Here is an 11,479-nt window from a genome sequence, read left to right as displayed (position 1 = left end):
TTTTTTTTTTTTTTTTGAGAGAGAGCGAGAGAGCATGAGCACGGGGGGGGGGGGCAGATGGAGAGGGAGAATCTTAAGCAGGCTCCAAGCAGCACTCAATCTCACAACCCTGAGATCATGACCTGAGCAGAAATCAAGAGTTGGACACTTAACTGACTGAGCTACCCAAGCTCTCAAGGGTTTTTTAGAACATAAAACAACCCTTGTGTATTAAGAAAGATTAAAGGGGAAAGGGGAATCATCAAAGGTCCCAAATCATGGTTAAAACAGAGTAAGTCAAAACATGGCATAAAACACATTTAATGCAAAGTTTAAATTACATGCAGTATTTAGGCTAAAATTATATTCAAAGTTTAAATTACGCCCAATATTTAGGAACCAATTTAAAGTTCTACAGAGATCACCCAAAAGCACAGAGGCAATGGAAGTACAACAGAGAGAAATCAATATCACCAATGATCCACTGAAAGTGGCCTGAGCTGTCCTTTCAAACCGCTAGACACGTTCTCAATGGGGCAGAGGCGCTGTGTGGTCCTAGCTTCTCTAGATTCCTCTGCCCTCAGAGCCTCACTCAAGATGTGGGATTCCATTGCCCCAAGAACCCTTCCCTTGCCTCTGCTAGAGGGAGAGCTTACCATGCTCAGAGCTGAGAGGAGAAGACCAGACAAGATGGGCAAAGTAACTCCCAGTTACTATGTAATCCAAGCACATGCCTTCTAGGATGGAGACGTTTTGAGGGATTCCAGAAGGGAGTGTTTTGTTCACCATTAAATCGCCATGCCCAGGGCAGTCCCCAGAGCAAATGCTACAACGCAGCCTTCTCACCCTAATCCAGGCCAGGGGGAGGCCCTCCGCACAACGCCTAACACCCAGAAAGCCCTCAATCAAGTGGTGGCACGTCCCAGGCCTCGGGCCCAGCAGAACCGTAACCTGGGATTTTAATAATAACCTTAGTTCTTTATGAAACAGAATCTCCCCTAACACCTACATCCGTTTGATTTTCAGAAATTTGATTTTATTACATTTTCAGGAACACACTGGCTATAAAAGGAATGCACCCCCTCTATGTCCGGTCAATGGTTTTGATTTGCTTCATTTTTAAAGAATAACATGATCCTGGAATGTGAGTGAGCAATGCTGGGGAGACAGAAAGCAGAGGAAAATCTCAATGTGTCACTCTCGAGGAATGATTTCGAAATTAAATTCTCAATCAGAAGCTAGTCACTCCGTCACAAAACTCGCATTCATATAATTAAGGCCTGACACCCTCAAGGGCAGGGGGGAAGAGGGGCTCACGGCAGGGAGGAGTACAGGTAACACCATCCGGGGTGCTTCCTCGGAGTAAGTGAAGTCCAAAAGGTCGTGAGGGGTGAATCACTGGCAAAAGAGAGAGGACTTCAGGGTCCTGCTTTCCATTGTGAGCTAGAAGGACATCTATTCAGGGACACTTCAAAGAACGCCAAGCAATTGGTAGAAAATATTCAGGGATTCCTCTGCGGGACTTTATAGTAGCTTTAGCCTGATGAAGCCTAATCACCTCTCAGCACAAGGGTTTTCAACTATTTTTTTGTAAGATTTTTATTTATTTATTTGACAGAGAGAGAGACAGCCAATGAGAGAGGGAACACAAGCAGGGGGAGTGGGAGAGGAAGAAGCAGGCTCCCAGGGGAGGAGCCGGATGCGGGGCTCGATCCCAGGACTCTGGGATCACGCCCTGGGCCGAAGGCAGACCCTTAATGACTGAGCCACCCAGGCGCCCCGGGTTTTCAACTTCTGAGCTGATGGAAGGGCCTTCTTTCATCTTAAGTGATTTTTATTTCCTAAGAGCTCAGTCTCTAAAATTGTCCCTCTTTTTCATCATTGTGGTCTACTGTTTTATCCATCTCATCTTGTAGTTCCCGTCCCTGCTCGCACTCTCTCTCTCACGTTTTTGGTTTGATAGCGTGTACCACTTTAAATGATTCATTTTACCGGTTCATATTCTAACTTCGCTCTGAGCAGGAGGGAAGCCTGGTGTGAAGGGAAGCTCCCTGGAGAGAGGGCAGGCTGTGCCCCTTCAGTGGGCTGGCGGTGGCCCCTGCAGCAGTTGCAAAGCAGACAGGCTGCTGGAGAGCCTCACAGAGGCTTCCAAGCGAGAATATGGATTNCTCCCTGCTCGCACTCTCTCTCTCTCACGTTTTTGGTTTGATAGCGTGTACCACTTTAAATGATTCATTTTACCGGTTCATATTCTAACTTCGCTCTGAGCAGGAGGGAAGCCTGGTGTGAAGGGAAGCTCCCTGGAGAGAGGGCAGGCTGTGCCCCTTCAGTGGGCTGGCGGTGGCCCCTGCAGCAGTTGCAAAGCAGACAGGCTGCTGGAGAGCCTCACAGAGGCTTCCAAGCGAGAATATGGATTCCTTGAGGGCAAAGTTCACTCTGCATCACGCTTTTTTTTACAGTTCTGCTGGGTGGCTCAGTTGAACCAGCGTATCTGATTCTGGGAATTTATCTCCTCTGCTCCACGCCACTAAGCTTGTTACCTACCATGTTGTGTAAAATGAGGCTGACTCCCCTATCAGTAGGTCCCCTTCTTCAGAGTCCATGCCTGCAACATCCCATAATGAAAGGCTTCTGGTGGTGTTACTTGAGACCGTGCCCTGGAAGGCTGTTACCGTGTGTTTATGATCAGTATGTGTCATGACTCATGTTACTTCCATACTGCACCTATCTTTTCAACAAGGGTACGGCATCAAAGTGGGCTTCTTCGGCAACACGAAGCACACCTTCTGGTTCAACTTGAACTCTGCAGACGCGAGATTCCCCACAGAACACAGAATAACCAATAGTAACTTAGCTTTATGGGAAAACACAAACTATTTCCACTGAACAGTAGACTTATATACTATAAAATACAAAAGATTCCATTACCATTGAAAACAAGTGAGAGATCTTCATCAATTTTATCATGCCTCCCCCCCAAAACCCCCAACTCACTAATCCTTTGGTGACAACAGAGCTGGCCCTAGTGNAAGAGGATCTTCATTAATTTTATCATGCCTCCCCCCCAAAACCCCCAACTCACTAATCCTTTGGTGACAACAGAGCTGGCCCTAGTGTATGGGAAATGGATAGAGCACGGTACTGTGCTAATAGCAATGAAGTAAGCCGGGCACCCAGCAGAAGCTATGGTCCCAGCACACAGTGCTCAAAGACACAGGAGACCCTCAAACAAGCCGTATGCTCAAACTCTTTTCAAATCAAAAGGAAACTAATAGAACTATCCCAATGCTCTTCTACAAAATTCCCTAAAGCAGAATGTGATGTTTATTCTGTGTATAAAATAAAATTGTGGCTGGAGGGAAAGTGGGGGACACTTATGATTTGCACATCAACCAACTCAGGAGAGCACTGGGCTCGGCATCCCCTGAAAGTCAGATCTTAGTGTGGAGACTGTTTATGAGGAATTCCCATAGGAAAACCTGGGGGAGGGGATTCAGATTTGTAGGTGATCACGTTATTAATAGAACCCTGTTTCTATTTTAACGTGCTATTAATTAGAAATAGTGAAATAAAGATTCCATTTGGTCCAATAACTTTCATTAAAGTCCATCACCACGGAAAGCATCCCCAAATCTGACCATCTACCTCAGATCACAAGGGCCAACTGACACTGAATTAACAACACTGAAAAATCCACCATTACTACTGGAAAAAATTGAAAGTTCATTCATTCAACCAGCAATAATTAAGTGCCTATTACACACTGGACACAGAACAGTAAGACACTATCCCTACCCTCGAGAGCTTACAATCTAATTGGGAAAAGAGACAACAGAACACACATTTACAATTTGGATGGGTAAATTCAAGGCACCAAAGAAGGATATAAGAAGAGGTTCCTGGGATGCCTGGGTGGCTCAGTCGGTTAAGCGTCTGCCTTCAGCTCAGGTCATGATCTCAGGGTGCTGGGATCCAGTCCCGCATCAGGCTCCCTACTCAGCGGAGGAGAGCCTGCTTTTCCCTCTGCCTGCCACTCCCGCTGCTTGTGTTCTCTCTCCCTCTCTGTCTCTGACAAATAAATAAAATCTTAAAACAGAAGAGTCTAACAGTAAAAAGCTAAGTCTGAATAGACTTGAATAAGTAGAAGTTAGAAAGCAGGCAGGGAAAAAAAGGAAAAGAAGGAAAGAATTCTAAAGAAAATACATAGCATATTCAGGGGAATGTCAGTAATTCAATACTGCTGAAGAATTAGGTGCAAGGGCTCAGCTCCTGAAGAACTATGCGTGTCTTGTTAAGGAACCTGAATGTTAACCTGAAGGCAATGGGGGAACCAAGGTAAAATTTTAAGCACATGATCTAAGATTAGTGCTCCAGGAAGATAAGGCTACAGTAAGAAAAACAAAGTAGAAAGGGAACAAGGCTGTTGGTAGAGATACCAGCGAATAGAGACAGTTTCAATTATCTAGAGTAGAGAGAAAGGGTACTGCACTCAAGACATAGGAAAAGGGTGGGATGATGAGTTGGAACCATCCCTGAATATTAACACTGAATTACAATCGTCATTTTGCTTTTTAAAGCTATCACACTATCATCCAATTCCGTATTTTTCCAGGCTCAGGTTAAGGGGCTCAACTGCCTCATTCATTCTCCCAAAAGTGGTCTTGGCAGCAATGGCCCTGACTGATCAACACGTGACCAAAGTCCAAGAGCATCCTTAGAAGTGAACCCAGAAAGGAAGCTCTCAATTTACATTCCACTACAGCTCAGAACACCAACGTATTAATGAATTTAAGGTAAAGATCATACTATCTAAAATTTCACTCAAAAGCTATGCAGCAGGTATAAAAGTTGCTGCACTACAAAGGTTTGAAAAAGTAGAATGAATCTGAAAGGAAACTCCAGGGAAAGACCTCTGCTTTACTAGAGGGCAGTTAATATTTACAGATACAAGAAGTATTTCCACACTAGCCCAGCACCTCCAGTCAATTAAAAGATAAAGCCTAGCACTGAACATTAGAACATTACGAATAGAGGACAAAAAACAGTAATCCAAGGAGAGGGAGAAATGGGGAGAGAGAGAGAAGAAGAAAAAGGGAGATGGGAGGGAAAAAAGCAAGGTGCCTTGCTCAGATACCCTTATCATCCAGCAATATGGCTCGCAAGGGCTAAAAAGAGAAGAAAACAACTGGTCCAGACTTCTGGAGGATTTTACTGCAGCTCCCAAGCTATCAAACCACACTAGCTCTCAAAAAGGAAAAACTCCAAGATCACTTAACCAACTCTGCCTTCTGAGGCTAGAATCATCAGGGTTTTTTCCCCTTTTTTTTGAAATTAAAAAAAAAAAAATCTTGGGAGTAGAAGCCCTGAATTTTAGGTTCTAATCTGAATATTATAGGTAGAAATCCCACAAATGTCTGCCATCTAAAATCTATTAAGAAAATGCTAAGCATCAGTTCAATACGAAAATTGGAAAGGAAGGGTGCCTCAGTGGCTCAGTGGGTTGGGCATCCCACTCTTGATTTTGGCTCAGGTCATGATCTCAGGGTTGTGGGATCTAGCCCCACATCGGGCTCCCTGCTCAGCTGGGACCAGTCTGCTTCTCCCTCTCCCTCTGCCCCACCCTGCTGCTCATGGTCGCACGCCCTCGTGAGCTCTCTCTCAAATAAATAAATAAAACCTTTAAAAAGAATGGCTTTCTAGCTTATAAATCATCTCAATTTCTACATTTAAAAAAAAATTTTTTTTTAAGATTTTATTTATTTATTTGACAGAGAGAGAGAGCACAAATAGGCAAAGCGGCAGGCAGAGAGGCGGAGCGGGAGAAGCAGGTTCTCCACTAAGCAGGGAGCCCCATGTGGGGCTCGATCCCAGGACCCTGAGATCACGACGTGAGCTGAAGGCAGATGCTTAACCAACTGAGCCACCCAGGCGCCCTTTTCTTTTTTTTTAATTGCAGGCTTATAGGAATTGTGAGACATTTGTGAAATCTGAATAATTTGAGCAAGAGCCATTCATTATATTAATCACACTGAGCTCCATTTTTTGGAGTTAGTTAATGTATGTATGTATGTATGTATGTAATCTCTACACCCAATGTGGGGCTCAAATTCACAACCCTGACATCAAGAGTTGCATGCTCTACCAACTGAGCCAGCCAGGTGCCCCTGAGCTCCATTTTTTAGCATAGGCCAATACTTAGCTCTCTTCCTAAGAGAGGACGCAATTCAATAGAACACCGAATCTAAATTAACTAGATACCATTTCACACTGTATGTAATTTTAAAAAATAACCACTTGGTTTTTAAAAGTTTTATAGCTTTCCTTAGCCATTTACTATAATATTTGCATGACTTAAATACTTTTAACAAGTAGGTGTCCATGATTAACCTCTTTAATGTGACAACCAGATAATGGAGCAATGTTAAGTTTTTGAAATAGGCTCCATTTCCACCAGTTGCAAGCACAAAGTGGAAGGAGAATTTCAATATCTGCTTATTTTATGTACACTTTACCTTATGGCAAAAAAGATTTGAGAGATACAGAACATGTGTTCAGAAAATATATTCTTCAATAAAATACAGAATGTGAGCACACTATTTTAACCAAAATATTGTTGCCAGTGTTCTTTAGCTTTCCTTGTCAAAATGTTAGATATCAGGGGTGCCTGGGTGGCACAGCGGTTAAGCGTCTGCCTTCGGCTCAGGGTGTGATCCCGGCGTTATGGGATCCGAGCCCCACATCAGGCTCCTCCGCTATGAGCCTGCTTCTTCCTCTCCCACTTCCCCTGCTTGTGTTCCCTCTCTCGCTGGCTGTCTCTATCTCTGTCGAATAAATAAATAAAATCTTAAAAAAAATGTTGTATCAGGTTTGCAATTTCACTAAATACAGTTGGGAGGGCACAAACTGTAGTTCTCTGCTGAAAATAACTCATTTAACTGGGAAGTATCTTTATTTCAATAAGAAAGTAATCAGATCAAACATGTAAGTAATTTTGAAGGTGGGACCAGAAGAAAGGAACTTACCCAAAAAAAGGTTAAGATTTAATTTATAAATAAATTAAGCTGTTGACTATTTGCTCTATGTTGAATTACCCATTTCAGAATGGTATTCACAAAATTCCTTTAATCAGCTGTTCATTATCACCTGTTATAAACTAGTTGCATTTTTTTCATTCTATTTTCAGGATCCTGTTACTATCACAAAGGTAACTATATGGGGCATTAGAAAATAAATACATACATAAATAAATACAAAGCCTCTCTACAGTATTTTAACTAAGTTATTCTCAAACCCAAAGTATTTAAAGAGAACTCTGCTGTTTATCATTAAACACAAAATAAATAACTTAGAAGAATTGTGGAGTTGTCTCAAGTCTAACAGCACAGGTTACTTGGAATATTAGGCTATATCGCTAGTGTTCATTTTAATTAAAGAAGTATGACTTTATCATTATGTATGAATAATTGAGGGAAGGGGATATATCATAGTCCTATGTTGAAAGAAGTCAAATTTTTCCAAATTGAGCTGTAAATTTAACAATTCCAATTTAAAAACAAGATTTAAAAACTGCAGTTAAAAAAACAAGATTATTTAGGGCCTTGGGAAAAATTTTAAAGTACATCTTTAAGTAAAAATGTGTAAAAGCCAATGAAGTTTGGAAAAGAATGAGGGGTTTGCCTCACCAGTAATAAGGTAATAAAACTTCATTAATTACAACAGTGGACACTAGTACAAGAATAGATCAATGAAACAGCACTGGGAGCCTTGAGACATATGCAAGTATACAGAAGAATTCAGTCTGTAATACAGTATTTCAAAACCACGGAACAATCAAATAATAATTCACTAAGTGATTTTGAGACAAGTGGCTAAATATTTATATGAATCTAAAATTAAGGCTCTGACTCTCATCATATAATGAAGTAAAATGAGTACATTACAGAATAAAATGTAAAAAAAAAACCCAAAAAACAATGGAATTAAAATTAATAAAGAAAAACAGATATTAACTACATAATAATTGGAGGACTACATATAAAATTACACAGATCAGAAACATTAAAAAAAAAAAAAAGCCCTGAGAACCCAAAACACAGGCACACACACTTTTCTCTATGTTAAACATACGAACATAGTTGAAAGACCAAAAAAAAAACCAAAAAAACAAAAACAAACAAAAAAAACCACCACCCCCCTAGGGAAAAAACTGCAACCTATCACAGAAAAACAATCTTCGTATCAAGATTAACAGAGCAATGGATTGCATCACAAAGGATTATGAGTATATAATTTACAACTAGATGTAACTAAGATATCAATATATGAAAAATGTTCAATGGAACTAGTAATTAAAGGAATGAAAATAACAGAAAATAGTGAAGAGCCTGATACTCGGTAAGGGGAAATGGGCACCATCATACATCGTTACCAGGACTATGAATAGATACAACTTTCTATAGGGCAATATGTATCAAAGTTTATTTTTTTTAAAGATTTTATTTATTTGACAGAGATAGAGACAGCCAGCGAAAGAGGGAACACAAGCAGGGGGAGTGGGAGAGGAAGAAGCAGCCTCATAGCAGAGGAGCCCGATGTGGGGCTCGATCCCAGAACACCGGGATCACGCCCTGAGCCGAAGGCAGATGCTTAACCGCTGTGCCACCCAGGCGCCCCTGTATCAAAGTTTAAAATGCACAAGCTTCTGGCCCAATAATTCCTCTTTCAGGAATGTAAACTATGGAAGTCCTCTCTCAAAATGTACACATATGAATTCACCAGTGTTTGTAATCTTGATGAACTGACAACCTAAATGCCAATTAATAACAACACATACGTATTAGTACCTCATAAACGAAAATGCCATGCATCTATTTAAAATGATGCAGAGATCATACATTTACTGACATGGAAAAAAAAGGGTCATGACACTTTACATGGAAACTCCATGTGAGCAGATTGGCCAAACCCTGGATGCCTTGTTCTTCAACCTTATTTCCAGCACCTAGAATAGTGCCTTGTACAAGAGCTTCCCAAGAAGCATTTACTAAATTGATGAATTTTAAAAGCAAGCTACAGAACAATAATCATAATGCTAACCCCCACTTTCCTCTCTCCTCCCGCTCTCTCTCTCTCCACACACACACAATTGGAACAACAGTCACAAAAGCTTAACAAGGTAGTGGAGTTTTGGTGTGTGTGTTTAACTTTCTTCTTTATTCCTCTCTGTATTGTCTAAATTCCTTATATAGTAGGCATTTTTAAAAATTATTATGATTGGAATAAAGTAACAAAATTGATTTTTAAGAACTCATATATTTAAAATGAACTCCAGAAAGTGTTCGGTGACAACAGCTCACAAACTACAAAAACTAACATCAGCAGTATCCAAATGGCATGTTTTCTTTCACCTCCAAAGAAGTATCGGTACGTCTTCTACAATGTAGCATCTTTCTCCAGTACCACGAAATGCCACCCTATACTACTAAAATGCAGAATTTCCAAAATAAAAAGCACATTTTTCTGTAGTAAAAAAAAAAGGGGGGGGAAGCAACGAATTTCTTAAAAGTCCTCCCATCTCCTCTATTAACACATGCCCTCTTCTAGTTGGCGATAAAGATTACTATGTATAGTCTTTTTTTTTTTCAGGCTAAAATGCCAGTGAATCTATATAAGAAACGTGCTCTAGGCAATTCTTTCACTTCTTTGGAAAAACATTTTATTTTAAAGACATTTAAAAAATTGAAATATCAAAACTAGACACATACCCTCTGTCATTATTCATCCCACCACCCTGTTTTATATTATTCACAGACTTTATCACTATCTGAAATAACCTTATTTGAATTTTTATTACCTGTCTCTCCCTTCTAGAATGTAAGCTCTATGAGGACAGGAATTCTGTCCTTCTCACCACTGTGTCCCCAGTGAATGGCATCTAGTAGGCCTCAAGGAGAATTTGTTGAATAATGAAAAAGGAGGGGGGGGCTATAAATAAGGAATTGGAAAAAGGAAAGAAAACCAAAATGAAATGTACAAGCTGACATGACTCAAGGCTATAACGTCAGCCCGGAGGTTTGGTGGACATTTTTCAAGGTGGACAGGTGCTCCTCCACACCTATGTAAAAGCATAGAGCTCTTCCAGGAAGAAAATCCACAGGGAGGTCTCCGAGTAGCTCTGTGCAGCTCCCAGAAGAGTGGGAACGATCATCATCATAATAGAAATGTCGTCCAGGTCGAGGAAACAACAGCAGCAACAACACAATATACATCTTGGCCCAGATGAAAATCAAACGAATTCCCAACACAATGAAACCAAGCAAGCAACCTTCCGCCCGACACGTAGAAAAAGCAGTCTCCTTTCCCCTGGCCGTGCAGTCGCCCGCAGCCCAGCAAAACCCCTCACTCATCACTTTTCCCCCTCAAGGACCCTCGCCCCAGCTGGTCCAAGGGGAAAGGGAATGGGGGGGAACAGTAAAAGAATTCGCTTTCTCCACCCCTACCCGAGCCCAATCCTCTCCAAAGCGCAATGCCTCCCAACCTCCCACCCCGAGGCCCTGACCCCCGCGCCAACGGCTCCTCCAGCAGCCCCTCACTCACGTGTAGATGATGGCCATGAAATGCATCAGCCACAGCACCAAGAAGAGGACGAACCCGAAGACGGCCATTCCCTCCAAGGCCAAGTCCAGCAGCGCCATCCCCCGGCCCGGCCCGGCCCGCTCCGGCCGCCGCCGCGGACCGCGCTCCCGCAGGAGGACAGGGTGGGCGCCCGGCGCGGGGGCGCAGGAGAGGAGAGGAAGGTGGGGAGAGGAAGGGGCGGAGGGGGGTGGGGAACGGAAGGGGCGGGCAGGGCCTGCGCGCCCCGCCCGCGCGCACTCGTTCGCGCTCTGTTCTGGGCGCGCTCGCGACTGCGGGCGCTGCGGTGGCCGGGCTCCGTGGTCAGAGCGGCCGTGGCCCGCGCTCAGGCTCCCCTCTCCACACCCTCGCGGTCGCCGGCCGGACCCCGCGCGCCTACGCCCCCGATGCCAACGCCCCGCCGCCTCGCCGCCCGACTCCGGGCCGCACAACTCCACACCCTGCTCCGCCGCCGCAGCTCCGCGCACTAATCGAAACCGGCGGCCAGCCTCCGACTCCCCGGCGCGCCCCGCCCCGCCCCCGCCCTCCGGAACGGCGGCGCCCGTCCCTCCAAGGGGCGGTGCGCGCCGCTGCTCCCCGCCCACCCTGCCGCCCTCGCGCCCGCTGCGTCACCATCACCGTCGGGAGCGCGCCCCTGGGAGGCTTCTGCTGGACGCCAGCCCGCCTTCCCCGCGGGCTCCTGTCTCCGCCGCGCCTAATCTTCGGCGTCGGGCGGCGGGGGCGCCCCGGGCGGCCAGCACTGCACCCCTGAGCTGGCCTCCTTCGGCGGTGGCGGCACGTGACCCTGTGTCCGGCTCGAAGGCTGCTTGCCCTCTGTGGGCTCCAGTGTTTCCAGGCGTCCCAGAGAAAGACACGGAGTTCCAGGCGG

General features: G+C 44.1%; 1 protein-coding gene across 2 annotated transcripts in view; it reads right to left on the bottom strand.

The window, feature by feature from the left end:
* The window catches only part of UGCG (UDP-glucose ceramide glucosyltransferase), a 45,819-nt gene extending 34,701 nt beyond the window's left edge, over nt 1-11,118 (bottom strand). Inside the window, exon 1 of one of the 2 annotated variants that reach the window (XM_034664279.1) lies at nt 10,576-11,118. In XM_034664279.1, coding sequence (XP_034520170.1) covers nt 10,576-10,673 — 98 coding nt within the window. In that variant the 5' untranslated portion in view covers nt 10,674-11,118. The remainder of the gene's footprint in view (nt 1-10,575) is intronic. The other variant, XM_002916521.4, reaches the window with a different exon arrangement.
* Between the last annotated feature and the right edge of the window lie 361 nt (nt 11,119-11,479).

This window comes from Ailuropoda melanoleuca, chromosome 7 (assembly GCF_002007445.2).
Source record: "Ailuropoda melanoleuca isolate Jingjing chromosome 7, ASM200744v2, whole genome shotgun sequence".
Lineage (NCBI taxonomy): Eukaryota > Metazoa > Chordata > Mammalia > Carnivora > Ursidae > Ailuropoda > Ailuropoda melanoleuca.
The sequence above is the reverse complement of the archived record's forward strand: the minus strand, read 5'-3'. Positions and strand labels throughout refer to the sequence as shown.